The 27523-nt window shown below is 40.8% G+C and overlaps 1 protein-coding gene across 3 annotated transcripts; it reads right to left on the bottom strand.

Moving 5' to 3' along the window:
• Positions 1-1003: 1003 nt before the first annotated feature.
• On the bottom strand, positions 1004-25035 carry LOC115376393 (protein FAM160A1-like). Of its 3 annotated transcripts, XM_030075943.1 has the most exons (18): positions 24917-25035; positions 20365-20395; positions 18271-18521; positions 16743-16932; positions 15228-15449; positions 14252-14414; positions 12728-12839; positions 10026-10127; positions 9833-9889; positions 9557-9643; positions 8554-8721; positions 8378-8457; positions 7470-7636; positions 7194-7305; positions 5371-6722; positions 2901-3079; positions 2620-2740; positions 1004-1758 (listed from the first exon to the last, which is right to left on the bottom strand). In XM_030075943.1, exons 3-18 carry the CDS (start codon positions 18373-18375, stop codon positions 1538-1540), a joined length of 3438 nt encoding a protein of 1145 aa, XP_029931803.1. In that variant the 5' UTR covers positions 18376-18521; positions 20365-20395; positions 24917-25035; the 3' UTR covers positions 1004-1537. The 3 variants fall into 3 exon arrangements, with proteins under 3 accessions (XP_029931803.1, XP_029931804.1, XP_029931805.1); XM_030075944.1 differs by lacking the exon at positions 24917-25035 and having other exon boundaries at positions 20365-20432; XM_030075945.1 differs by lacking the exons at positions 20365-20395; positions 24917-25035 and having other exon boundaries at positions 18271-18573.
• Positions 25036-27523: the final 2488 nt, after the last annotated feature.

Genomic DNA, 27523 nt, shown 5'->3' with positions numbered 1-27523 from the left:
GTAGAGGAAATTATTCGTACCGATGCCCGCAAACAGACACAAAGCCGAGGAAGTGATTCAAAATAATCTCGTTCAAATCATTTGTACAGACAGAGGCTGTAAATGCTGCCGTGCCAGTCGACGACACGTTATTCCAAAAACCACAATATTCCGAAAAACGTCCCATTAGACTGAAAGCCAGCAAATCCGATGGCCCCTTATCCCTAAAACAAAGACACACTGCACCAAAAATAAACACTCTGGAGTGTCTATGGCACAGAACATGACAGGGATTTTGCCCTTAATTGCCCTTTGTTTACAGAATAACACACCATCAGACTAACTGGCTTTCAGTTCAATGGGACCGTTTTCGGACAGTTGGGAATAATTTTGGAATAACGCGCCTTTGGACCAATGGGAATTCCCCCCGTAAATATCTTCCACATTTCCAGTGTATTCAAGTACTGCCAGGATTATATTTACTGAATATACAAATGCATAAAAAACTACAACGGCATATTAGTGCCATTGTACAGAGAGAAAAAAAAAAAAAGGAGCTGGGGCGTAGGGTAAATTTCGAGAAAAAAAATATTCAAGAAAAAAATAGTAAATTCACAAGAAAAAAACAGAGATTGTCTGAGATTTAAGTAGCAAATTTACAAAAAACAAAAACAAAAACAAATTCATGAGAGAAAACTCGAGTAAAAAACTTGTTACAAAATGTTTAAAACACAAATTGTTAGAAAAAAAATAACAGCAATTGCATTTTGTAACAAGGAAATACTCACAATTTTAGTCCTGAATCACAATATTTTCATTAAAAAAACTAAAAGAAAAACATTTTTTTCTCATAAATTTGCCATTTTAATATCAGACAATATCTGAGTTTTTTTCTCAGAATAAATCACAAATTTATGAGGAAAAAAAACAAAAATTCTGAGATTATAAAATCACAAATTTACAAAAAAAAAAAAAAAAAACTTGTTACAAAATGTTTAAAATACAAATTGTCCCAAATAAATAACAATTGGATTTCTTAACAATAAAGTACTTAGCATTTTAGCCCAGAATCACAATATTATCATAAAAAAGTAAAAGAAAAGCTATGTTTTTTCAGGGTTTTTTTTCTTGTAAATTTGTGACTTTATTACCACAGTATTTTCTATTTTTTTCCTAATTAATTTGTGAGTTTTTTCTCGTAAATGTACCACTTTAATCTCAGGGAATAGCCAAGATTTTTTCACGTGAATTTATGACTTAAGTCTCAGTAATTCAGAGTTTTTTCCTAGGATATTACCCCCCCCCCCCCCTCCTCGGCTCTGTATTTTGGCCCTAACATGCCGCCGTAATAAAACAGATATTTAACTCCAGACACTTTAAATTAAATTACTTTAAACGTTTTCATGTTTTTCGCTCATATTTGTAGGGATTTCAGAGCGCTCAGTCTTACTGGAGCTGCTCAGTCGCCCCAGTGCAGTGTGTTAGACGTGGTCAGAGCTTTGCTGCAGGGCACGTCGGCAGAAGTTGCGGCAAGGACTCAACCTGGCAGCCCTCCTTCCTACTCCTCGGCGGCGCCGTCCGGGGCGATGCTGTGCTCCTGGGCGATGGCAGCCAGCTCTTTGAGGAACTCGGCGTACAGGACGATGGCAAAGACGCGGCTCCGGGCCTGGGGGGGGATGGGCGGACAAGGGGGGGTGGCTCCCAGAGGGGGCGGAGACAGGGAGCCGTTAGGAAGAGGACCGCCCACTGTGATGTCATCATCCTGAGACTGGAGGCACTCTGGGAAACATGAGGACAAAGAAAATGGGATTACTACTGCAGGTATTACTACTAAAAGCTAGTACTACTCCTGTTACTGTTACTGTTACTAGTACTGTTACTACTACAACTCTTACTGCTACTACTACTACTGCTGTTCCTACTACTGTTATTACTACTACTACTACTACTACTGTTACTGTTACTACTATTAGTACTACTACTGTTACCACTACTGCTACTACTGTTACTACTATGCTACTACTACTACTCTTACTGCTACTACTACTGCTACTGTTTCTACTGCTACTACTGATACTGTTACTACTACTTCTACTACAACTCCTGTTACTGTTACTACCTGTGATACTACTACTCCTGTTACTGTTACTGTTACTACTACTGATACTACTACTACTACCGTTACTGCTAGTACTACTGCTGCTACTACTAGTACTGTTACTGTTACGACTACTACTAAGCCTAGTAAAAGTACTATCACTGCAACAGCTACTACTACTGCTACTACAACTGCATCTAGAATTATTAATACTAAAAAAATATACAGTGCTTCTATAAGAGGGAAAATCACTTTACAAAAAGACAAAATACAAGGAATAATGAAAGTTTCCACTTTGGTAAATAAATAAACAAGAACTATAGATTTATTTACAGTTCACAGTTCAGTTTAAAATACAAATACATGTAAAATATACTTTTTGAGTACTTAGGAATAGGGGCACAGACATTGAGAGAAGAGTTTTAAAATAAAAAAGAACTAATGCTTAGTATAAATAGGTATGAGTGTGTGTGTGTGTGTGTGTGTGTGTGTGTGTGTGTGTGTGTGTGTGTGCGCGCGCACGCACGCGCACGTGCTCTAACCTCTGATCTTGCTGTCTTGGTCTTTAGCCAATAGGAACCTCCAGGCCTCAGTAAGCAGGGCGGGATAGTCTGGTCTGGCCGAGACGTAGCGTTCGATCTGGGCACGCACCGAGACCAACACCTGCACACACGCACACACACGCACAAACACACACACACACAAACACAAATACACACATCATATCATTTAGTTGCCTTAAACATTGGAAATCAAAGCAGACGTATATGAAATATATGTCAATATTACTGTCTGTGTGTGTGTGTGTGTGTGTGTGTGTGACCTGGTACAGGGTGCGCACGGTGGGCTGGTAGTGCGTGTGCGTGTTGAGCAGGAACAACTTGAGCAGAGGTTGCGGGTACGACGCCAGCTGGGCCAGGATGCCGGTCACCAGCAGGTTGACCGCGATGGAGTTTTCCAGAAGGTTTTCCAGGCGGGACAGCAGCACACTGATGAAGGGCCCTGCGGCATCATGGGAAACCACAGATTAGTGTGAGTCGGCGTTTGGTGAGTTTACAAACGGAAAACCAGAATTAAAACTTATAAAAGAGCAAAACGACACAAGAAACGCAAAGCAAGTGCAGCTGCTTCAAAGGGGCATTACGCCAAATTTGCCAAAGGTCAGTTTAAGTGGCAAAGTTTAGACTCAAATGACAAAAAACATCAAATAAGTACATTAATTATCAATAAGTCGGGCCATGACGATTGAACAATCAAAATACAATCTTATTTTTTGTCAGATGATTCAGAGGTGTCATCGCTTATTCCATATTCTTGATTTTCTTTCTTTATTTTCTATTTGGATCGCCATTAGTTTCACAAAAGTGGTCACTAATCTTCCTGGGGTCCGACACAACAACAGCAACAATAAAAACAAGTGATACTTAAAATTTCACTTCATCAGTAACACAAAAAAACAAAAACACACGAAATGTAAAGATCACTAAATTAGTAAAATAACCCCTACATACGAGACAAAAATAGTAACCTACAATGAATAAGAAAAAAATGAAACTGTCAATTATACAACAACAAAAAACAAAAACAAAAACAAAAAAACTGAAAAATTAAATAAAAATTTCTGAAACAGGAAAATACAGTAATATCTATAAGAAATTCATCAGGTTTTTTTTAGTAACTTTTTAAAAGAAAATCTACTTTTTTCTGTCTAAAACTGATAAACAGTTCTTGATGACTTGACTTGATGAGTTTTATTCCCATGACAAAAACCAGTAAATATTATTTTATCATAAAAGAATTGCGCAGTGTTATTCCAGATAACATTGTGCATGAATAACTGAAGACAGAGTTTTAATTTCATCTCATTTTTTATGTTCATCACGAAGAATAAATCTAGCTGCTCTATTCGTACCCTTACATCAGGCCACAGCAATTTTGCACCTTTAAACAGAGTTAATATTTTTCAGGCTGCATTTTTTTTAATGTAAATAATAATTTCAAAGCACTAGAGTTGAGAAGCGAAATCGTCAAATTGAAAAAGGTAGGGACTTCTCACATAAGGAAAAGAGTCGAGAGATTCTGCACTTGTTCAGATTATTATTTTTTTAACTGTTTTTTTGTGGTGTTTTTGCTGTGTTTGTTTTTTGTTTTTTGTTTTTTTTTTTTTCATAAAGCTCCATTCTGCTTCAGGAAGCTTACTAACTCAGCTCAGTCCAGCCTGCTAATCCAGCCAGCTAATCATGCAGGTCAGGGACGCTCTGGATTCGTCTTGTGGACTTTGACGCAACAAGACCTTTTACTGAAATTTTCACTTTCATAGATGAGCTCGAAGAAGACCCCTGCTGACTCCGGTGATCCTGTGACCTTCCCTGTGGCGCCACCATCGGGCCAAACCTTCAGTGTGTGAGAATGATCAGGTCACCAAAAGAGGAAGCATGAGGTGCTTTGCATTGTGTGGTAGATTAGGAGCACCGGGGCAGACACACTTACACGGTACAATCCCCCTGTGGTTGGTCAAATCGCTGGAATCAGATTAAGGCCAGAGCAATAAAGTGGCACCGAGGATTCGGGTCATTTAGGAGAGCAGTGGTTCACCCCAAACCAGGGCTAAAATTCACATAAAGCCACCTTTTGAAATCGGAAATAGCATTTACGCACCTTCCCTGGGGTGTTTGTGTGTTAGTTGGGTTAGTAGCCGCAAATGAACTCTTTAGTGTCTAATCGAAGCCCAAATTTTAACAGCCACCAGTTTTTTTTATTCTTTATGCTATTTATTCTTTAGTTTGTGTTTGATAATTACATTTACATTTACAACAGGCATTTTTTGTTCTTCTAGTATGCACAAAACCTTTCTATGAAGATTAAATAATAGATTATGTTTGACTTGAAATTTTTCATTTGCATTTCATTTTCATAGATAGATAGAACATAGGGACAGCAGTATAAAACAGACCTTAAGAACAATTACGTTTTGTTCGGATAAAACATGTCAAGTCAGTTTTTGAGTGTTAAGCCTCCCCAGTACCGTTAACTATGATCCACGATCATGGCACACATCAGAACCTAAATCTGTTAAAACAAAAATTTGTCCTGAAATGAAACGTGAAAGCTGAAATGATTAGCAAATGAAATAAACACCTAGCTTCTGTGTAAACTACACAAAAGAAACTGATTTTTTTTCCTCAAAACTTCCTCCTCCTTTGTTTTTAGCGTCTTTTTCGGTTTGTTCTTCAGTATTTGACTAGTTGGCTAGTTGACATTTTATGGTGTTTTAAATTTTACTTAAAACAAACCTGTGAACGGGAATTCACGCTTCCTGCTGCTTTTCCTCCTGCTGCTTCTCCCCGTCTCTCCTTCCTCCTCCTCCTCCTCTTCCAGCACCACCTCCTCTCCGTCATCCTCACCGTCATCCCACAGCCAGTTGAAGTACACTTTGTCTCCAAGCCCCTCCTCCTCCTGTCTCTCCCTCAGTGCTCGGATGCGCCTCCGGAACGAGCCGATGTCGGTGATTTCTTCGCCGTCCGGCTCCACTCCTAAAGACAGCATGAGCTCCCGGTACTGGGACAGGAAGTCATCGCCGTTAGTCGCCTCAGTAACAGGCAGGAAGTTATCGGTTACAGACGGTTCATGTGACTCAAATTCAGCGTGACCATTTGGTAAATCGTGACGGTGTGTGTTATGGTGTTGTGTGTGCGTGTGGTGGTTGTTAGCATTTAAGACATTCAGGTTGCAGTTTTGCGTGCATGGCTTGTCATCTGAAGTCAGTTCACAGTTCGTTTTTTCCTCCTCCTCCTCCTCGCTGTAATCACATTCGCTGATGATGTCCTTCTTATCGCTAAAACCATTGGCGAGCGATTGTTTTCCATTCTGCTCTCCTTGCACTTCTGTCAGATTGTTGTCCACATCGGCTCCTTTCTTTCTACTCCTCACATCCTTCCCATGATCCTCGCTGCTCCTCCTGCCCTCCTTTGCTCCGTCCTCACTCCTCCTCCTCAACGACATGATACTATTTATGGTGTCCATCACCGTCTTACCAGTCATCGCTATTGTTGCCAGAGCTGATGTCCGCTGTCCGTTCAGGATGTTACCGTCAGTCCGACAGCTGGCGGCCATCCGGTCCAACATGGCTACCTTGGCGTCTTTCTGGGCGACCAGATCATACACCAGAACATCATCCTGAAATTCAGTTTCCTCCACGTACAAGCCGTGCACCAACATGGTTGCATTGCGTCGCATTTCCTGTATGTGTTGAGGAGGAAGAAGGGGAGGTACTGGCAGAGCGGCGTTCAGGCGTCTGTCAGCCCCTACGGATACGTCCACACAAACTCCGCCATTCGTCAGAACAGCCGTTGTAGCTGTTGACGAAGCAGCGTCATCATCCAAGAACATATCGTCCCACTCCAGTTCCAGAACCGAGCCAGCTCGTCCGGCCTGGTTGCCTGTGGAGACGGTATCTGAGATGGAGGAGGTGGAGGAGAGGGTGGAGGTGGGACAGACGGAGCAGACGGAGTTGCTCTTGTCTTGTTGTTCGATATCGTCGGCCATCTCGTCCTCTTCCTCTCTATCGCATCCTGGTGTCTCTGGTCGGCATTCGCCAGGCGGCGGGTCGATCCCGTTGTACGGAGCTGACCAAAGCCGACAGGCCCTGCAGGAGCACAGAACCAGTCAGAATGATTGATGTAAGATTTAATGAATAATCTATGGTTGAATTACTACACTGATATTACCTTCATCAAAAGCAACAAGCTTGTATTTGGGACCTGTGTCGATTCCAGACCTGCCTTTATTTCTTATTGCACTAGGTGAGCTCTACAGCAACATTTGTTAGGACAACATTAGCGAACATGTTGTTGCACTGCTAGTTTCAGTTCCAACAGGATGTTTCCTCTTTGCTGGAGAGCTGGTTTGTCTTCAGTGTCCAGACAATATCATTACCCTACAAAGGCTAGATGTTCAGGAATTCTCACATCTTGGTGGATGACGATAGAACTAATAAATAAGTGGGTTTGCCATTCCTTTAAAGGTACTGTTTATTGATGCAAAATATATGTTATTGGGAGTTTCAGTCAAAAAAAATTCAAAACAAGAAATCTACAGGAAATGGAATCGGACAGACCTGCGGGCGGTGGAGATCGCCAGCCGGGCGTCCCAGAGGTAGTGAAGGTAGTTCACGTCCATCAGAAAGTCTGAACCGCGACAGAAAGCCACACTGTCCGATACCGAGGGATCTGAGAGAGAGAGAGAGAGAGAGAGAGAGAGAGAGAGTGAGAGAGAGAGAGAGAGAGAGAGAGAGAGAGAGAGAGAGAGAGAGAGAGAGAGAGAGAGAGAGAGAGAATATAAGTAACACTGAAACAGATCTGAGAAAATGAAGGTGTGTGTGTTTCCCACTGACCTGCTCCTTGGGGCCAGTGGATGTGCTCAGTGTGTGTGTGTGGGAGGTGCAGCGGGCACCAGGACGGGGTGAGGAGCAGGAAGGAGGCGGCGCAGGAGGACAGGCAGTGTGTCTGGTCCAGAGAGCAGCGCTGCCTCCTGCTCAGGTGGCTGCAGGGGATCAGATACCTGAAGACACACAGAGGCAGACCTGTCCATCACTATGGCAAGCCAGAAGGTTCAGTACATGTAGTTTGGTCACTTCTGCTTATTGGCATCGGGGGGGGGAACCTTGGAGCAACATTTAATCACAGTATGAGCCAGATGGTCCAAACACCGAAAGTGACTGGAGTCCATATAATGAGCAAAAAATCATGCTGCTGTGATGCATAATTATTGATTTAAAATTGAATTTATTTGGAGAGTACTGCTGTACTTACCCTGATTAATTCATTCTTGATTATAGCTTATTTTGATGAACACAGGTTCAGTTTGATTAAAACACACTTTAAGATTTAAAGTGGCAGTGACTGAAGTTGTGAAAATCTAGAGCCAACTGACATAAAAAAAAAAAAAAAAAACATGGAATAAGCACGTTATCGGTGACTCAGCCATCAAATTGCACGCTTAATTCCATGTGTTTTGGTCAGCTGACTCTAAATGGTCTTCCCTTCAAAGGACACTGTGCAGTTTTGATTACTGAAGCTTAAAATTATAATTTCAGAAGCTTATTTACTATAACTATAATTGAAGAAACAAGTGATTCAGTTAAAATACATTTGATGTGACTTACAAGCCGATAATGGAAATGCACCAAAATGCTTATAATTTGCACAGAATGCATGGAAACACAGGTGTCTGCAGTTCAGTATATTCTTCTGTGACTGACAGCTACACCTTTGACCTTTGACCCCACCCTCCCCGACTGACCTGAACACCAGCTGCAGCATAACGTCTTCGCAGAACAGACCAATCAGAGTCCTGAACAGAGCCAGCGACACCGTGCCCAGCTGGAGAACACACCAAGGATTAAATGATGCTTTACACTCCTTTTTTAAATAGTGTGGGTTCATGCATGTGTGTGTGTGTGTGTGTGTGTGTGTTACCTGGAAGGGTGTGTTGACCCTGCTGACCAGCGTGTCGAGGATGTGCACGTTGTCGTGCGTGTGCAGCAGGATGAAGGACAGGAAGGTCTGCAGCAGGGCGGGCTCTGCGATGGAGCGCAGGAACAGATCCAGGTACGCCGTGGTGGTCATCACCTCCTCCACGGTCAGCTGCACGCACACACACACACACACACACACACACACACACACACACATAAACATGTGTGTGACTGGAGGAGAAGGTCTACATATACACAACCAATATTTAAAATGCATTCAAATAATGTTAAATGCAGCAGACTCCAAGTGTTATCATTCATATCTGCCCTCTAGTGGTGATCACAGGTAGCACATGCAAATTTTCTGTATTTTCTCTCAACTTGGGGTCACCAACTGAGGAAAAAGAGGAGTGTCACTTCTGCATTTCATCAGGTGGCAACCATGTGACATCATGTCAGTCGCTCTGTCAGTAGTTACGTCCAAAATTTTCAAAATTTTCCACAAATATTTGGTGACAACACATGTTGATTACAGAATGACACCTGGCAATTTTTTTGATCCAGTGACCCTTCACTCTCTCACCACCCAGCAGGCCCAGTGGGGCATCTGCATGAAGTAAAGCGCCTGTTTCTCCATCAGGTTGCCATGGTTTCCGACCAGTATTTCCAGCCAAGGCTCTTAAAGTAGAGTAAAGTAGCAGTAAAGTTTGTTAGGAGTGATAGGCACACAAACAGGATGTTCCTATCTCCTATTTCCTGCTTCCTTCCTATCACCTTTGCTGTTAAATGGTGATATTGGACGGGGCTTTCTAATAAAGGCAGCTGTGCACGACCAGGTTTGGCAGCGCACGTGAGGAATCTGCCTGTCGACCTGCCGCTTTTCTTGCCTAACACCGTGCTGCGGTAACGCATCCATCCAGGCAAATTTTAGAATACAATATAATACAATATAATAGCGCTGGGGATGACTTTCTTGACAAAGTTGTGGGGCTGTGTGTGGCTACCTTGTGCAGCGCAGGAGCCAAAACAGGAACCAGGAAGCCGTTGTAGATGTAACCTAGCAACTGCAACCGGATGGAGGGATGTGCCACCTGAGAGAAAGAGAGAGAGAGAGAGAGAGAGAGAGAGAGAGAGAGAGAGACGGAGAGAGAGAATACAGTTTATTATCAGTGGTACCAGTGTTATTACTATTAAATAGTGCAAGGGAGTGTGTGTGTGTGTGTGTGCGTGCGTGTGTGCGTGCGTGCGTGCGTGCGTGCGTGCGTGCGTGCGTGTGTTACCTTGGTAACGGCACTGCAGAAGTCCAGAGAGTGCAGGAAGTGGACAAGCGCTGGAACCTGTAGACCCAAACACGCAAAATATCAGCACCGCTCACATATTCATTTCTTTATTCACTCATTCTTTCATTCATTCATTCATTCATATTCATTCATTCATTCATTCATTCATTCACTCATTCATTCATTCATTCACCTGCTGCCAGTCGGCCTGGTCCAGGAAGTGCCAGTCTTCACTGTAAACCTGCAGCCGGGCAGGAAGAGACGAGTACAGACCAGACAGCCCTGTGGCCAGCACCTGCACACACACACACACACACACACACACACACACACACACACACGAGGTCATTATAGGTCATATATATATACATATATATATATATGTATATATATATATATATATATATATATGTCATTCGTTCATCTCTATTTCATTATGACTTTTTGTTTTCAGTTTCAGTTTAGTTTGCATTTGTCTTTAAAGCAGGTTTGAGTTTAGATTTTATTTCCTGAAAATGCTTTTTATTAGTCTTTGAGTTAATTTTAGTCTGTCTTCATGTAATATTTGTCCGGGGCAAGATTCAAAAAAGTCACAAAAAGCCGCCAACTGTGCAATAAAAGCTCAACAAAACATCACACCATCATAAAAATCAACTGACAGAGATGAAGAGATGTTTGTAAGGCCTCTTTTTCATTTTTATTTCAGTTAAGGAATATGTTGTTGCACATCGAGTTTTTGTTATTTTGTTAGTTTTCATTAAGGATAACCTTGACACACACACACAAACACACACACACACAACATGAAGGCTTTTGCTGAGATGAAATTCCAGTGCAGATTAGTGCCTTTAAATATGAAAACAGAGAGACAGAGAGGAGGTGTTTGATCGCTGTGATCACGTGACTGAAAGCTTCACTAACAAGAGAGAGTTTCACTTAATTGGTTAACGAGGATCTGAGAGGACGCAAGAGGACAGGAGACGAGGAGAGGAAACAGAGAAGGAGGGAAGGCAGTGAGGAAGCAAAAGACAAGGGAGCAGAGAAAAGGAAACATTTTTAAAGTCCTAATTTGTTGGGAATATAGTCTGATTTTGTGCACAGCATCATCATCATCATCATAACAACAACAACAACAACAACAACAACAGTCAAAACAGCTCCAGTGTTTTTAGCAATCAGGTGCCCGTCCAATCGTGCAGGTTCACTAATCCCTCCCTCGCTGCGGGCCAATCCCACGCTGATTTACTAATCTGCTCTCTACATGTAGATTGAGGTCAGCCTGGTCACATGGGCTTAAATCTCACACACACACACACACACACACACACACACCAAGACAAGCAGAGGCGGCACGTGCTGATGTGTCTTTGAACGGCCCTTCACACACAGGTGAAAGGTGGAAACTGGTGGCGCTGGAGCCAACATGGCCGACCACAGACGCCTCATTTGTCCATTTAAGTGAAAGAAAAACATCCTCTGCTTCCTGTCCTGTTAGTGCATATTTATTATAATTTATAATCATTTTATTATATTATTAGTTTTATGGGGGGACCTCCGGTAGCGTAATGGAGTGAGGTCAAGTTTTATTTTATTATTCAATTTTTTTATTTATTATTTTTTTGCTATTTTATTAAATTCCATTTCTTGCTTGCTTTATTTATTTATTTATTTATTATATTTTATTTTATTTTATTGCTTTTTTTTTTTTTTTTTACAAGACACAAAATTGATGTCTGATGCGTCTCCTGTTTCTGGGTGATTGCCTGAAAATGTCTCTCTCTCACTCTCTCTCTCTTTTTCTTCCCCTCCTCTGTTTATTTTTCATCTCTGCCTCTCTTCTCCTTCTCATCCTTTTCTCTCTTCTCTTCCCTTTTATTTGTCTCTTTTCTCTGTTTTTCCCTGTTTTAGTCCCTCCACTCCTCTGTTTATGTCTTCCTCCCTCTCTCTCTCTCTCTCTCTCTCCCTCTCTCTTTCTCTCTCTCTCTCCCTCTCTCTCCATCAGTCATTAGAGGAGGCAGTCAGAGCTCATTAGTTTATTACATAACTGGCGATAATGAGATTACAATAGAGAGAAGAAAGGAGGAGAAGAGAGGAGCTTTTGTCCCGCATCCTGCCACTGAAAATTATATCGCACGTTTCAGTAAACTCCCGAAGGCCGAACGTGAACGTTTCTAAAACATAACGTGCCTTAGTTTTTTTTGTTTTTTTTCCTGCAATACTAATTTATGCACTGTAAATTCGACATGTAAGTGTGAGTAGGCTGACTCGTGTTATTAAATTTGTGAAAATGTACCATGTTGTCAGATTTCCAGTGAGCGTGAGCATCCTGCTGGACAGTGTTCAGGAAATAAACAGAGCCGGAGTCGTGCAGAAACTCTCTAAGCAAAAATGACACACAAATCTTGTTCTTGTAATTAATTTAATCTAAAGTGTCACTTTAGATTGGAATGGTTGTGTGTGTAAGTGTTATTCATAAGTGAGTGGTCAGTATTACATTTTTGTTCTGCAAATGTGCAAATGTCCCGCAAGCCAGCAGTGTGTGTGTGTGTGTGTGTGTGTGCTGAGCCTCTGTATGGGCTTTGTGTGCACATAAAAATACTCAGTACTTAATTTTGTACCTTTTCATGTAAAAAGCATGTCTAGATATGACAAATAAAAATCCTTGAATCCTTATGAACTTTAATTACCAACCAGAAAAAAGTAAATAAAAATAAAAATTAACCAGCAAAATTAAATAAATTAAATTAAATTAAATTAAAAATTAAAATAACATAAATATTAAAATAACATACGAATTAAAATTACATAAAAACATAAAAAATAAAAATAAATGGTGTGTGTGTGTGTGTGTGTGTGTGTGTGTGTTTGTGTGTGTGTGTGTGTGTGTGCACTCACAGGGCAGAAGTAGGTGTTGTCTGCGATGTGCTGGGCGACTCGGGGCTCGGACGCTGACAGAGACATGATGAGCAGCAGAGCCTCTCGGGCCTGCTGGCCGACCGAGCCCTGCCTGCACACAGAGAGAGAGAGAGAGAGAGAGAGAGAGAGACAGACAGACAGACAGAGAGAGACATGGTAAATACAATGCAGACAGATAAGATAGAGGGAAAATGCCATACATGTGTGTGTCTGTGAATATGTGTGAATATGAATATGTGCACACTCTCTCAGTATGTACCACATTTCCTCAGACAGTGGCGTAGGCCTTTATTTACCTCAACTAGAACGGGTAAAACAGGCTTTTAACAGGGAGAGGCCTTTATTTCTATTTCCCTATGTTTGCTAAGTAAATTTGCTCATATTTTAGTATGAATCTGATCTCTTTCTGTTTGGGTAATTTCTTGTCAAAGTGTTTGATATCCAAGTTGCAGTGAACGGAGCTTCACTGGCCCGAGCGCAAGTGAATGCATCACAGTGCTGGCCGGAGTGCAGTGAATATAGAAGCCCAGCCAGTGGCAAGAGAGATACAGAATGAGCAGGAAACTCAAAACACAAAGGGGATCATTTCAAGAGTTACGGGACTTTGTGGTGAGTTTTCCACTTTCAAAAGATTTTTTTTTTTTTAGATATTTTTATGGCTGGAAAGCAGAGGCTACTTGACTTTGGTGACAATAACAGTTAGCAAGAAATTTGTATATGCAATACACCCTCATTTTATACCCGGGCCTGTATTTGTTTGTGTCCACCACAACGCTTTTAACTGAGGAAAGCATGTGTACATGCATGAAAATATCTTATTAGAATGTATGTATATGTACTTATCCCTTACAAGTATATGTGTATATACGTGGTAGTTTATGTGTATGTGTGTACATTTTGCCAGTATATCTGCCCTTATTAGTACGTATGCATATTGTGTATATACCTTAGAAGGTACATGTATATGTGTGTACACACTTTACCAGTTTATGTGTACATGTCTTAATAGTATTTATACTTATTAGTATCTACATTATCTTATACCTTATCATGTGTATGCATATTGTGTATATACCTTACTATTACATGTGTATGTGCGTATACATTTTAACAGTTTATGTGTATATGTCTTACTAGTATTTATGTATATATGTATATACCTTGGTGTATGTACCTTACTAGTACATGTGTATGTGTGTATACACTTGACCTGTTTATGTGTATATGCCTTACTAGTGTTTATGTATATTTGTATATACCTTAGTGTATATACCTCACTAGTTTATTTGTCTTACCAGTGCACGTTTGTATTTGTATATCAGTATAGGTATATACCTTACCAGTATATGTATGTATGTGTGTATACCTTACTACTATGTGTATGTGCGTATACCTATGTGTATACAGTATGTGTTTATAGCTTATTAGTGCGTGTATATATGTTACAATGCACGTGTATATACCTTCAGTGTGTGTGTGTGTGTGTGTGTGTATACACCCTACCTGTGTGTGTATGGTATCAGCAGGGAGAAGAGCAGGAAGTTGGCAGCTCCCTGGTCTTCACTGGTGTGGAAGAAAAGCTCCAGGACAGACGGGTCCTTGACCAGAGCAGCACACAGCTGGTGTAAGAGCAGAACCAGCTCGGCCTCCACCACACCACCACTGCCTGAGAGAGAGAGGGTGGAATTAACGAGGAATTAAATCAGTTAATCAGCTGAAAGTAACCATTTCCCTAATTAATAGCTGTTTGATAGCCAATGAAATCCTACTATCTCCCTCATTGCCAGCTGTGTTTTCAACATTCAGAGATCACGTTAACTGTGCTGTGAAATATTTAAATTACTTACAAATGAATCAATCAGCTAATCATCTACTAGAAAATCAATTAAACAAACAATTAATGGCCCAGTTTCCGCCACATGAGACCAGCAGCATCACTGGTGGTCATTTGACAGGCTTGCGATGGAGATGACGTTTTCTTTCCTGAGTCGGTAACATTTAGTATGTTCCCTATCCTGGGAAGCCAATTAAACAGTCAGTTAACTTATTCCCTCTCCTAAGAAGCCAATTAAATGATCAGTTAACTAATTAACAAATCAGCCAATCAGCTCCAGTGCTGTACAGGTTGTCTGGCCACAACCAGTTAACAGTTATCCACTTGCTAATTAAGAGTTTAACCAATTCATCAAAGTTGTCGTGGATACATTTCATTGTCAGTATATCATTAACGCTATTCTGAGAGCCTCAAAGCACAAAACAGGAAGAGGGCGTTGTTCTTCCAAAGCAAACAGAGCTAAATCTTTCAGATATCAGGAAGGTCAAAGGAAAAGTGGCTTCGAACATGTTGATCTTCTTCAGCGAGGGGGAAGTGAGGCGAGCACCAATAATATCCCAGCCGGGAGAGAGAGACTGCTAATCGTCTGAACCGTGATGTTTGAAAACGTTACAGCCAGGATCTTTCGCCACGCAGCTAACCCACCGGTTCCAGCTCCGGCGCAGGAGGCCAGCAGCATCATGAGCGGTCGCAGGACCGGTTTGTGGTGCAGCAGCGGCTGTCTGGCCTGCGACAGCAGCATCTGGTACATCCTGAGCTGCTCCAGTTTCATGTCCTCGGTGAACTGCCTCCTCAGGCTCCAGAGGAACAGCCGCTCCATCACTCCCTCCACCACCACAAACTCCAGGATGGGACCCATCGCTCCACCTGGGGGGGTACATAATCAGTCGATCACTACCTCCAGAACCAGAAACTTATCTGAGAGATCAATTTCATTATTAGTGACATTTCAACAATCATATAAATTAGATTTATTACCAGCCACACTGAGCAATGTGGATGTAAAAACCTTGGGTACAACATCAAGTTTGATGTATGCAGACTGTATGATGATCACACAACTGAATCTTACAGTCTGCGATGCAAGTCAATATATAACACAACATCATCAGCGTACGTGATCCATCTCTGCTGCTGTAGTGGTAAAAAAATGAAGCTGAGCAAGAATGGAGTCCTAGCAGTAGTGACATTAATGTGTGTGCACAAAAATCCAAAGACCAAGAGGAGAAAAATGTGGACCCGATCATCTTCCTCTCTGTTGGAATCCCAAATACTTGGGATTGTTTTATCATCGGGTTTAGCGCCAGTGTTGATCAGTGCATCATTTTATGCTGCATTCCTATTGGTTTGTTGGTAGACGAAGGAAGTAGCAGCAGTCACATTGTGAGATGGTTCTTCTAAATTTCTGACAGTCAGGATTTTGTCCCAGGCTATCTTTGGGTCGGCCATCAGTGGCCATCTTTGAATCTCTCTCAGTGTGATGTAGGACTGCCGTTTTGGAGCCACGACCAAAGATACCACCACATTTCTTCCATATCGGTCGTCTTTCATCTTGGACAGTCCAAAATGGCACAGTTTATAACTAAACAATCTTAATTTATTCTACACATTTTTTTTATCAGTGTGTGTTCAGGTGGACTCCACCTAGAAGAATTAGCAGCTCAGGTTCATTATTAGCAATCGTCCAAATGACTGAATCTTACCAAACTAACATTTAACTTTTGTTTTACAGATTTAACTCAGTCATCAGGACATAGCATCAGCTTTTCCATGGTAACTTGGCTGACTTTCTAATCCTATGTTATGGAATTCCCCCCAGGTCTAATTCAGCTGTTTAGTGATGCTGTTTTTTTTTAGGGTGTAAACCTTTTCCTGAGGGCATGTCACGTACTTACTTCTGTTATGTTTGGATTATTTCTTAACACTGTCTGAGAGCTTCTTCTGTCCTTTCTGAGGTGGATGTGACATGGCAGCGTATGAGACCAGATGATTGTTTGGTGTTTTTAGTTTTAAGAGTGATAATGTAGAGACAACATCATGGTGATTGGTGTCTACATCTTACAGTTCAAAACCTGAGAGACCATCGGTTTCCTCTTAGAGATGAAAACCGAGATCAATTATTAATCCCCAAAAGGAGAAATCTGCATCTTCGTCCTTCACCTTGCCCGGCCTCTTCTTCCATCAGCAGGAAGAGCATGTGTTCCACGTAGTTCTGGACGGCGCTGGCCTCGTCGGCCGGGATGACCCCCAGACGAGGCGGCGCAGAGCCTCCGGCAGAATGACCAGAGAGGAAACTGAACGCCCCGCAGGCCGGACGAGCAGGCTCATGTTTCTCCAGGATCTTCACCACCTACAGAGACGAAGACGAACCAACTGTGACAATATGACTTGTGCACCTTTTTACCATCAATAAATCAAAATGACATGCATTTACAGAGTGATATCAATCAAAAACAGCCTCTCTGCTCTTGCTTTATGTCACAAAACAGGAAGAGGGCGCTGTTCTTCCAGAGCAATCGGACCTAAAGCTTTCAAAATTTCTGGAAGTTTCTGGGAGATGGTGGAAGGAGCGGAAGGCAGATGGAAAAATCACGCTGACAGTCCGTCGTAATCTGATTGGTTTACTGTCGTTACGCCAGCATAACAACATTAATTTGATAATGACGATGTTTGACAGTGATGCACGGTGCAACTTTAAAGGTGCACTACGGCAAATTTAGGGTCAACTGAAGTGAGGATGGTTTAAACTCGACTGACATATATATATATATATAAGTTGGAATGAATGCGCAATTTATCAGTTATGATTAGAAGCATGTAGACTAAAAAACACCAAAAATTATGTTGATTCCACTTCCTTTTCAGTTGAGCCTAAATTGTATTCACGTCGATTGACCCTCAGCTATTTTGCACCTTTACAGGATACAGGAGAACTTCACTTTCTAATAGAGACGCTTTTACATACAAGTTCCTCTAGAATTAGTGACACTGAATGCAAACGATGCAAAACAATAACTGACTTTCACACAGATCGCAAAGAGTGTAATCGCTTCTTTGTTACAAAAAGGCAGCATCATTAATGAAAGATTCTTTGGGTTTTTTGACATGGTGACATTTTAGTTTGGCAAACATAATCCCACTACTTAACTGTCGGTGTGATATTCAGATTGAATGGATAGTAGATGCTAATTCATTGTTGAAGTAAATGCGAGACAAACAACAGACAACTAGTGGGAGGACGAGGGATGAATGAATTAATTTACTGTCTGGACTTGTGTTAAACTTTGACCCCTGCTATTTCAGACAAGGAGCGCACACACACACACACACACACACAGAGAGAGAGAGAGAAACAGTGAGTGGGTTTTTCTTGGCGGTAGTAGAGAGAAGTTCATTCTAAATGGACCTTGTGTTTAAGAGCCAAAGTCTGGCTTAGTGATGTGCGCACACACACACTCACTCACTCTATCTCCCTCTGTCTCACACACACACACACACACACACACACACACACACGCAGAGCTCTCAATCCGCCAGCCATTATGAGAAAAATAGGACAGACCACAAAATGAGAGACAGAGGGAGAGAGCGGGAAGGAGAGAAACGTAAACAAACAAACAACAACAACACACACACACACACACACACACACACACACACACACACACACAGAGACACACACACACACCTGTGCCCAGTGGTTTTTGAAGACGATCATGCAGGTCTCGGGGTCCACCCCTCTCAGCGTGAGCGACTTCCTCCGGTTGCCCCCGACAACCACCGAGGCCATCATCTTGACTGGCGGTCAGGGGGGGCGGGGCTACACCATGCCCCCGCCCCTCTGGTGGCTGTGTGGCGGCGCGAAGGGGGCGTGGCTCCGTCTGTCCACCCGGAGTCAGGCTCCGTGTCGGGGCCGAGCCGGCGGCAGGGGGCCTGCAGCTGCACAAGACAGTCCGTTTACACACAGTGCTCTGATTTCCATGCGGCACTGCAACGCAACAGCACTGATAAAAGTAAAATATGAGAGAAAGCATTGTTGTAAATGAAGTTTAATGGCGCTCCAGACACACCCTGGTCTACAAATTGCATTTTCCAGATATAAGAGAACATGCTTTTTTGGTGCAGACCCCATTAATTTATTGGCTTTTATAGTGAAAATAAAAGTTAAAATGCAGAAATTATCATTCCTTCTAAAATCGTGAATCATAGTGCAATTGCAATATCTGTAAAGGTGATAGAAATGTTATTTTTATCTTATTATTATTATTATTATTATTATTATTGCTATATGATTCAGCTCAAACAGAAAATCAGATTCCTGTCACTAACACATCATGAAGGAAATACATTTACACATTCAAGATTTCCAGGCCGTTTTATTTCATTTTATTATTATTATCATCATCATTATTATTATTATAATAATAATAATAATTATTATTATTATTATTATTATCATTATTATTATCATTATTATTATTATTATTCTTTTTTTTTTTTTTTTTTTGGACTTCACTCCTCAATTTTCAAAGTAAAAGTGCATCTTACTTTTCTACTTGTTATTTTGGAGCACATTAATATGGCATCAAAAGCAGGGGAGTGCATTGAAGTAGTGTGGGCCCTCTCCTGCTGATTTGCTGTATATCTCGGTGGGGTGAAAGTATTGAAAGAATGGAGTTTGCACATTTTGGCTTGAGGGTGGCGCTAGAGGAAAGGTCATAAGGTCAGGGTTCATCGTCCGGCTCGTGAGAAGGTGCTTTCCAAATTTCAAGACAGTCTACATGACAGATTTTGAGATATCACATTATAAGTTACCTTTACTTTTAACTAAAACTGCGAGTTCACTATTTCCACATGCTGCTCGGAGAGCTGATACTTTTAGGGCGCAGGTGTGTGTGTACAGGTGTGTGTGTGTGTGTGTGTGTGTGTGTGTGTACAGGTGAGGCAGGAACACCTGGGATGCTGATGATGATTTTATACATTTGAATGAATCTAATAAATGGAAATGTGTGCAGAAAAACATGCCTGATGTGAGCAGCTGTGTGAATAGGAAGCTGGTATTTACATTTATAGCAATAAGACATCAGGACAGTACAATAATATAATAATATAATAACGGTAACACTTTACAATAACAGTAAAACAATTAACGTTAGTTAGTTAACGTTAGTTAATGCCGTAATGGTTAATGAACTGTTAGTTAATGATTATTATGGCATTTACTAATGTTAATAATATCTACAATAACCCTTAAATAACATATAAATGAATACCTTAGCATGAACAGCATTAGTACATGATTCTTCTTAGACACATTTACTGTTACTTAATGTTTACTACAGCATTAAGTAACGTTAATTGTTGTACTCTTATTGTAAAGTGTTACCATAAAGATAATAATATAATTACAGCTGTTTGTTGCCTTTCTCAGCTGCTATAACTCCTTAAAGAGGTCGAGAAACTACAATCAAAACAATAATTATTAATAATTTCTGATGTTCCCTTTGACTCTTTTAACACTGATGAAGGCTAAAATAAGAAACTTGAACTCTGTGTGTGTGTGTGTGTGTGTGTGTGTGTGTGTCTACAAAGGCAGGAACGGGAAGTTGTGGTCGTCAGCGGCAACAGGCAAACAGGAAAACGTAATCCCTGGAATGTTCTGGAACGCCCAGGTCGTCTCCGGGTGTTCCGGCACATTCCAGGAATTCTGCGATTCCCACCGTCCTCCCCCCGCCCCCTCCCTCCCCCGCCTCCCCCCTCCCGGAGATTTCCTCCTATTTACCTGTCTGCTGGAACGGCATGGGCGAGCGAGCCTGAGAGAGAGAGAGAGAGAGAGAGAGAGAGAGAGAGAGGGAGAGAGAGAGAAAGAGAGAGTAATGAAGTGAAAGGTCAGAAACTGTCTGGCTCAATGACACACACACACACACACACAAACACACACACACACACACACACACACACACACATACAGTGACAGGATCCCAAATCCATCAAATACCATCTGGGCCTCTAATCTCGCTCAGTGTGTGTGTGTGTGTGTGTGTGTGTCAGTATTTTGCTCTGATTTCCTGTTCAGATCATCAGGATGTCATTACACTGCACAGATGAAAAATTGTTTGTTTGTTTGTTTGTTTGTCTGTTGGTTGTATTATTGGACCGTTAATAACGAGGCTGTAAATAAGTAACTAATTATTTTCGCTCATGCGAGTGAATCTGAGGAGCGTTTTGCAGTTTTTAAACGTGTACTTTTACATGTTGTACTTCAATGTGACGCTGCTTTGTACTTCACAACATTATAACCTTTTGTTTCCCTTTATTTAGCTGTTTATTTATTTTATTTATTTTGAAAACATTGCAAACTCGTGTTTGTTTATTGAGAGAATATATCCGAATCACTAATAAATCTTTAAATTACAAAGTTAGAATTTATACAGTTTTTATTGTTAAAAAAACTAAGAAAAATACAATTAAAAAAATTTAAAATATATGTATAAAAATAGAAACAAATAATTAAAAAACAGCTTCATGTCTACATGTATACATTTATTTTTAAAAAAATTATATAAGCACTAAAAATAAATAAATTAATTTTTGTTTAAATTCCTTATTATTATTATTATTAAAAACAACAGAAACTGATGCAGCGCTGAATCTGATTGTTGTTTAGACAAGAATCTGCTTTCTGCCCCCACACCAAAAAAAAAGAAGAGTGAAAAAGAGAGGAGAGAGGAAGGAAGGAAGAAGGACACAAGGAAAGGGGACAAGGAGAGGAAGAGAGACAGAGGGGAGGAGGAGTAATCTGTGAGGAGACGCTGATGTTTAATCCCAATCCAGCAATCCATCACTCTGTGTGTGTGTGTTTAATCCCTTGTGTGTGATGGCATGTGACGGCCACACACACACACACACACACACTCTAACAACACAGAGCAGCAGCACTGACCCAGTTCCTCAGTCCTGCTCACTTTCTTAGACGTTTGTAGTTCATTAATTATTCATAAACGAATAAATTATGATAATGAGCAGCGTGTGGGGATCGATCCCCACACGCCTGTTACGGGACGGGTCTGCCTGGCCGTTACGTGTCACCATTAACTTCCTCTGGCATGGCTTTCCTCGACAGTCTGGGTGACACTTTTAAAGGGGAATTCCACTCAAATCATGACACAAATTAAATCCATGTGCATTTACACACTCGTCTCTCTCTCTCTCTCTCTTTAGACTTTTCCACATTTCCTGCTCTACATTTTCAGAGGAGAATCTTGCACCTGTTCCTGCAGGACGTGGAGCCGCAGCATTAAAACACTTCTTACAGGTTCATGCGTCAAAATGTTTAACTCTCTGAAAGGAACCAGTCCTCACTCTGATCACTTTTACTGTTTTTAACCAGATTTTTATTAAGAATACTGCTGCAATTTTACATTTTCAGTGCAGAAATTTTAACTTTCATGGAGGGTTTGTCCGAGGATTTGAGGCTTTTTTCCATCACTGAGTATTTAAATACTAATATTACAGAGTTTTGTTATGTTCACAAACTCTAATTCATCTCAAAATGACGTCTCCAGTGATGCAGTGGAGTGATATATCTCAGTGCATCTACACACACACACACACACGGGACAGAACACAAAGACCTTGAGTCCAACTGTGACTTCAGGAGATAAACAAGTGTGTGTGTGTGTGTGTGTGTGTGTGCAGGTTCACAGCTGTGCGTTTCCCACAGCAGGAGGCTCATTTTGTTGTGCACTGCTCCTTTAGTCGTTAAAACAAAAAAAGCGACCGCCCCCCGTCCTCCTGTCTCCTCTGGGTGGATGTGAGCTGTAAACATTTTGGATATTCTCCAGCGGGGCCATAAGCTCAAAAAGGTTGGAGGCCCTGCAGAATTTTAAGGATTAGAAAAGTTTTAAAGGTGATTTTAAATGTTTGGGCTGTTTCCAACACATTTTACATGTCAACAAATCTTTTTATAAACTAAAGAAGGAACTAAAGATTTCACAAGATAGAATCAAAATGCGAGTTTGTGGTTGAAACAGCCGCCTTATAATGTTCTGAAAACGCTTCCCCGGGGACTATTTTCTCTGGCGGAGGAGGAGGGGGGAGCGTTTCAGTTTGAAAAAGTCCTGAAAACACAACAGTGCCGCTGCTTTTAGGGAAACTCATGTGGAAGAGGAAAGTGTGAAGTCTCTGAAAGTTCATTTTCATATCGTAGTGGAATGAATGGAAACCAGCGGCTGGAGGAAAGGGAGGAGAAATGATACGGCGGCTCTAAAATACCACTGCTCGATTAGAAACGTGAAGTTTATACATTTTGTAGATTTAGTTTGCTTTTCACATGTTGACATCAAGCCTGATCGCTGCCTCTCAGGAAACTCGAAGTTCAGGTAAATTTTGAACTCCGGCTCATGGCAGATGGCTGTTTCATCACATTTACCCAGCTGGAGGTTAGAAGCTCCAACGCCCCTCGAATGCAGCATCAATCTCAGTTTACCTGATCAAACGTGTGAGTAAAAATGAACCGCTCAACTAAACTAAACAGACAGACACTTTCCGATATGAGCTGCTTCAGGAAGGGTTTTGGAAAATGAATGAGGTCAAGAGGTCGGCGGAGGTTATTAAGCTGCCAGATACACAACACACCAGAAACTACAGCAGCAACACACACACACGTAGAAAACACACACTCTCTGAGTCTGCGTCAGTCATGTCTGTTGGTTAGTAAAGTGTAAATGTGAAGCAGCGTCTTGTGGCGTGTGTGTGTGTGTGCGTGTGTGTGTATCCATTCAGTGACATTCTCAGTGAAAGTGAACAGTGTGAGGAGGCAGAGGCTCCGCTCCACAACATGAAGCGGCTGAAAGCCCTCTGGGAAACGCAGAGATTAAACTACATGCACGCCGGTGTCATTAACACTGCCTGTGTGTGTGTGTGTGTGTGTGTGTGTGTGTGTGTGTGTGTGTGTGTGTGTGTGTGTGTGTGTGCGTGTGTGTGTGTGTGTGTGTGCGCACGCCAGCATTACTCAGCGAAACTCAAGTAAGGTCGAGTCGAGCAGAATGTAGAACAGAATAAACATTCAGTGGACAGACATTCAATCCCTGGGAATAAAGCAGATTTAAACCACAAACTGAACACAAGACACACAGCTCTGCCCGGCGGCTTCAGACCTGCTCTATTCTATTCTTTTCTATTCTGTTCTATTCTATTACATCAATTGTACTACAGAAAGTACAATACAATAGAATAAAATATGTTGTACGTTGTCTATTCTTTTGTACTCAGAATAGAATAGATTAGATTAGACTCTCAATCTCCAGGAATAAAACAAAATTCAGTATTAAAACTTTAGCTTCAGTTGTGCTCTATTCTATTCTACTCTGTTCTGTTCTATAGTACTAAACAAAGTAGCGTATAATACAATAGAACAGATTCTACTTTGTCTGCTCTATTGTACTCAAACTGACAAGAATTGCATAGAATAGAATAGATTGTAATCGATATTCAACCCTCCAGAAAAAAAAAAAAAACAGATTTAAACGACTTAGAGAAACTCTGAATACATAACACACAGTTTCATATCAGAGCTTCACTTACGCTCTATTTTATAGTCTATTCTGGTCTATTCTATTGTGCTCAAAAAGTAGAATAGAATAGAATAGAATAGACATTCAATTCCCAGGAATAAAAAAGATCCAAACTACATAGAGAAGCTCTGATTATATAACAAACAACTCTATTTAACAGCTTCACTTTAGCTCTGTTCTATTCTATTCTATTCTATTCTATTCTATTCTATTCTGTTGTACTTTGTAGTGGAGCAGTCCAGAGGCAGGGAGCTGACCTGTGATCTTCAGTCTGTGATCATCATCATCATCATCATCATCATCATCAACAACATCATCAACAACAACAACAACAATAACAACATCAACACAAACCAAACGTGATGAGGATTTTTCAGACACATGACCTTCTGTTTTGTTTTTGTTTTGTTTTTATGTACTTGCTCTCCGTGACTTCCATCTCTGTGGTATTTCTCACATTAATGAATTTGTATCAGGTTACCTTACGCAGATTCAAGTGTGACAAGACGTAAATTTCATGCCTATAAAGCTATAAAGTTATGATTTCCACTTTACTCATGAATCTGCCTCAGAGCGGTTCACGGCCGCCTGGAAATATGAAGTAAAATCTGTTCCGCGCGTATCATAAATTGTTAAAAGTGACATTAAGTGAGTTTTAATAACATGAAACACGTCATCACAACATATTCACACTACTCGCTGACTTTTATTAGTTTCTAAAAAAAAACAATCATTCGCATCGTAAGAGTGAGATCTTACCTCGATGGTCACAGATGAAGGAATGTCAGCCTCTCTCTCCGTGTGTGTGTGTGTGTGTGTGTGTGTGTGTGTGTGTGTGTGTGTGTGTGTGTGTGTGTGTGTGTGTGTGTGTGTAATGTTAGTAAACTCAGTTCCGGAGCAAAAAAAAAAAAAAAAAAACCCTCTGATATTCCAGCAGGTTTTCTGGTTTGGATCCGCTGCTCTGTGTGTTCCGCTCGGACTCCGGCTGGAGCCGCTAAGCCGCTCGACTGTCAATCAACCTGCCGCTCTGTGCCTGGCGGCCCGCTGGCCCCGCCCACACTGACAGGAAGCCCCGCCCTTCTCAGGAGGGCGAGACAGAGGGAGAGAGCGAGATAGACTTTCTGTTCATCATACTTTATTTAAAACCACCACAGATTATTTTTCCGAATAAAATTAACGGAATTATTGAATTTATTTAATTACTATATATATATTTTTTTGTTTTCATTTATTATTATTATTATTACTATTATTATTATTAATAATAATAATTTATTTTTTATTATTGTTGTTGTTATATTTTACATACGCTATTTTTATTTTTATTTTGTATTTTATTATTTTTGTATTACTTTTTTGCTGATTTATTTTTATTTTTTATTTTTTATATTTTTTTTTATTTTTATGTTATTTTAATATTTATGTTATTTTAATTTTTAATTTAATTTAAATTAATTTTATTTTATTTTGCTGGTTTATTTTTAATTTTTATTTTTTATTTACTTATTCATTTTTTTTCTGGTTGGTAATTAAAGTTCATAAGGATTCAAGGATTTTTATTTGTTTTATTTGCATATCTAGACATGCTTTTTACATGAAAAGGTACAAAATTAAGTACTGAGTATTTTTATGTGCACACAAAGCCCATACAGAGCCTCAGCACGCGCGCGCGCACGCACACACACACACACACACACACACACACACACACACACACACACACACACAAACAGAGCAGCTGTCCGCCCTGTTAATCACCGGGCAGCAGGTTAGCAGCAGACCTGCTCTCTCTGCAGCCTCCAGTTAATCTGCTGTCTGGGTCCCGCGGTAACCCAGAAACACGGGACGGGACAAGAGCAGCGTTTGGCCGCTGAGGAGCAGCGGCACGCGGTGTGATGAGGAGCTGTCACTCATTCAGACAGAACAGGACCTCAGAAAAATTAGATTAAACTATACATTTAGTTTAGTAGCACCATTTGACTATTAGAGACAAAACTTCCATCTTTCGGCTGAAAGGGTGCCATGTAAACTCTCATAATTTCATGTGTAAAGTAACGGGGGGCTGGGAGCGACACATTTAACTCTCCTCGTCAGAAACCAGCTGAGGTGATCTAGCCGCTCTGCACATGCGCAGTACGCTCCTGTTTCTGAAAGAAAAAAAATGATTCTGAGGTATTTAAGTTGATTTTTGGACGTACAGTGATGTGATTCTGCGGTCAAAACTTTTTCGGGCTTATGATTTTATATGTATATCAACATAATCTCTAAAATCTTGTTTGTTAAAAAAAAAAAAAAAAAAAAAAAAGATGAGCAGAAATAAATTCATGGCTATACTGTAGATTATATGATTTTCTAAGTATCATCCTTTGGTGTAAAAACGAGCCATCATTTGATTTAAGCAGGGCCAAAACCACCATTTCAACATTGGGGGGGACAGATATTGAATTTGCTATTGAATTGCTAATATATTCCAGCAATATTGGGGGGGACATCTTTGGAGTGCCTGAACATTGGGGGGGACTTGTCCCCCCCAATGTATATGGACGTTTGGTCCCTGGATTTAAGAGCATATAAAAAACACAATTTAATTTAAAACTGTAATAATTCGACTTAAAAAGTGCCTTCATATGATTTAAAAAAGTACCAGCATTGTATTAAAGAAGAAGAAGAAGAAGAAGAAGAAGAAGCTACCATAATTTAGTCAAAAAATACCATTATTTGATTTTTTAAGGTTTTACAATTAAATTGACTTTTTAATAAATTGTATTATCGTGTGAAAAGTTACAATAATTATGTAAAACTGTCATGATGTGATTTAAAAACTACCATCCCACTCTTATATGAATATTTTCATAGCTGGGACACTGACTGTTTTACGATCTGCAGAAGTTCATGAGGAACTGTTTGTGAGCAGCGGGCAGTGCAGCCGGTCACTGCTGCCACCTAGTGGACTTCACCTGAAACTACAACTGATCATAACTAATTACAGGAGATTAACTGCTATTAATAATATTTCCTACATTACAAACAAAAACAAAGGATGGTTCCTACTGAATGATGATAACGCTCCATATTAATGCCTATAGATTTAGGATGGGAGATCAGAAAAGCTGCTGGAGGTGGACCAACACTTTTGTCCATACAGTGTGTGTGTATGTGTGTGTGTGTGTGTGCAGGGGGCACCGCCAGAGATTTGGGCCCCACCCCCCCCAACCCCGCAGAACAGCTCCAATCTTACATCCAGAACGCCATCATCCCACTCAAAGCTTTAAATGCCTCCACCTCTGTGTGTTAATTACATTCATGTGACGTGCGAGGAGCCACATCACATGATCACATGACGTTACTTTTTAGCCAAAAACAAAA

Source organism: Myripristis murdjan, chromosome 18 (genome assembly GCF_902150065.1).
Source record: "Myripristis murdjan chromosome 18, fMyrMur1.1, whole genome shotgun sequence".
NCBI lineage: Eukaryota > Metazoa > Chordata > Actinopteri > Holocentriformes > Holocentridae > Myripristis > Myripristis murdjan.
Note: the sequence above shows the minus strand (reverse complement) of the source record. Positions and strands in the feature narration are given on the sequence as shown.

Coding starts and splice junctions, on each gene's coding strand:
- LOC115376393 (XM_030075943.1), bottom strand. CDS start 18,375: ATGATGGCCTCGGTGGTTGTCGGGGGCAACCGGAGGAAGTCGCTCACG. Junction 16,933..18,270: donor TCAAAAACCACTGGGCACAG/GTGTGTGTGTGT, acceptor TCGTCTCTGTAG/GTGGTGAAGATCCTGGAGAA. Junction 9,890..10,025: donor ACCAGGCCGACTGGCAGCAG/GTGAATGAATGA, acceptor TTGGGTCTACAG/GTTCCAGCGCTTGTCCACTT.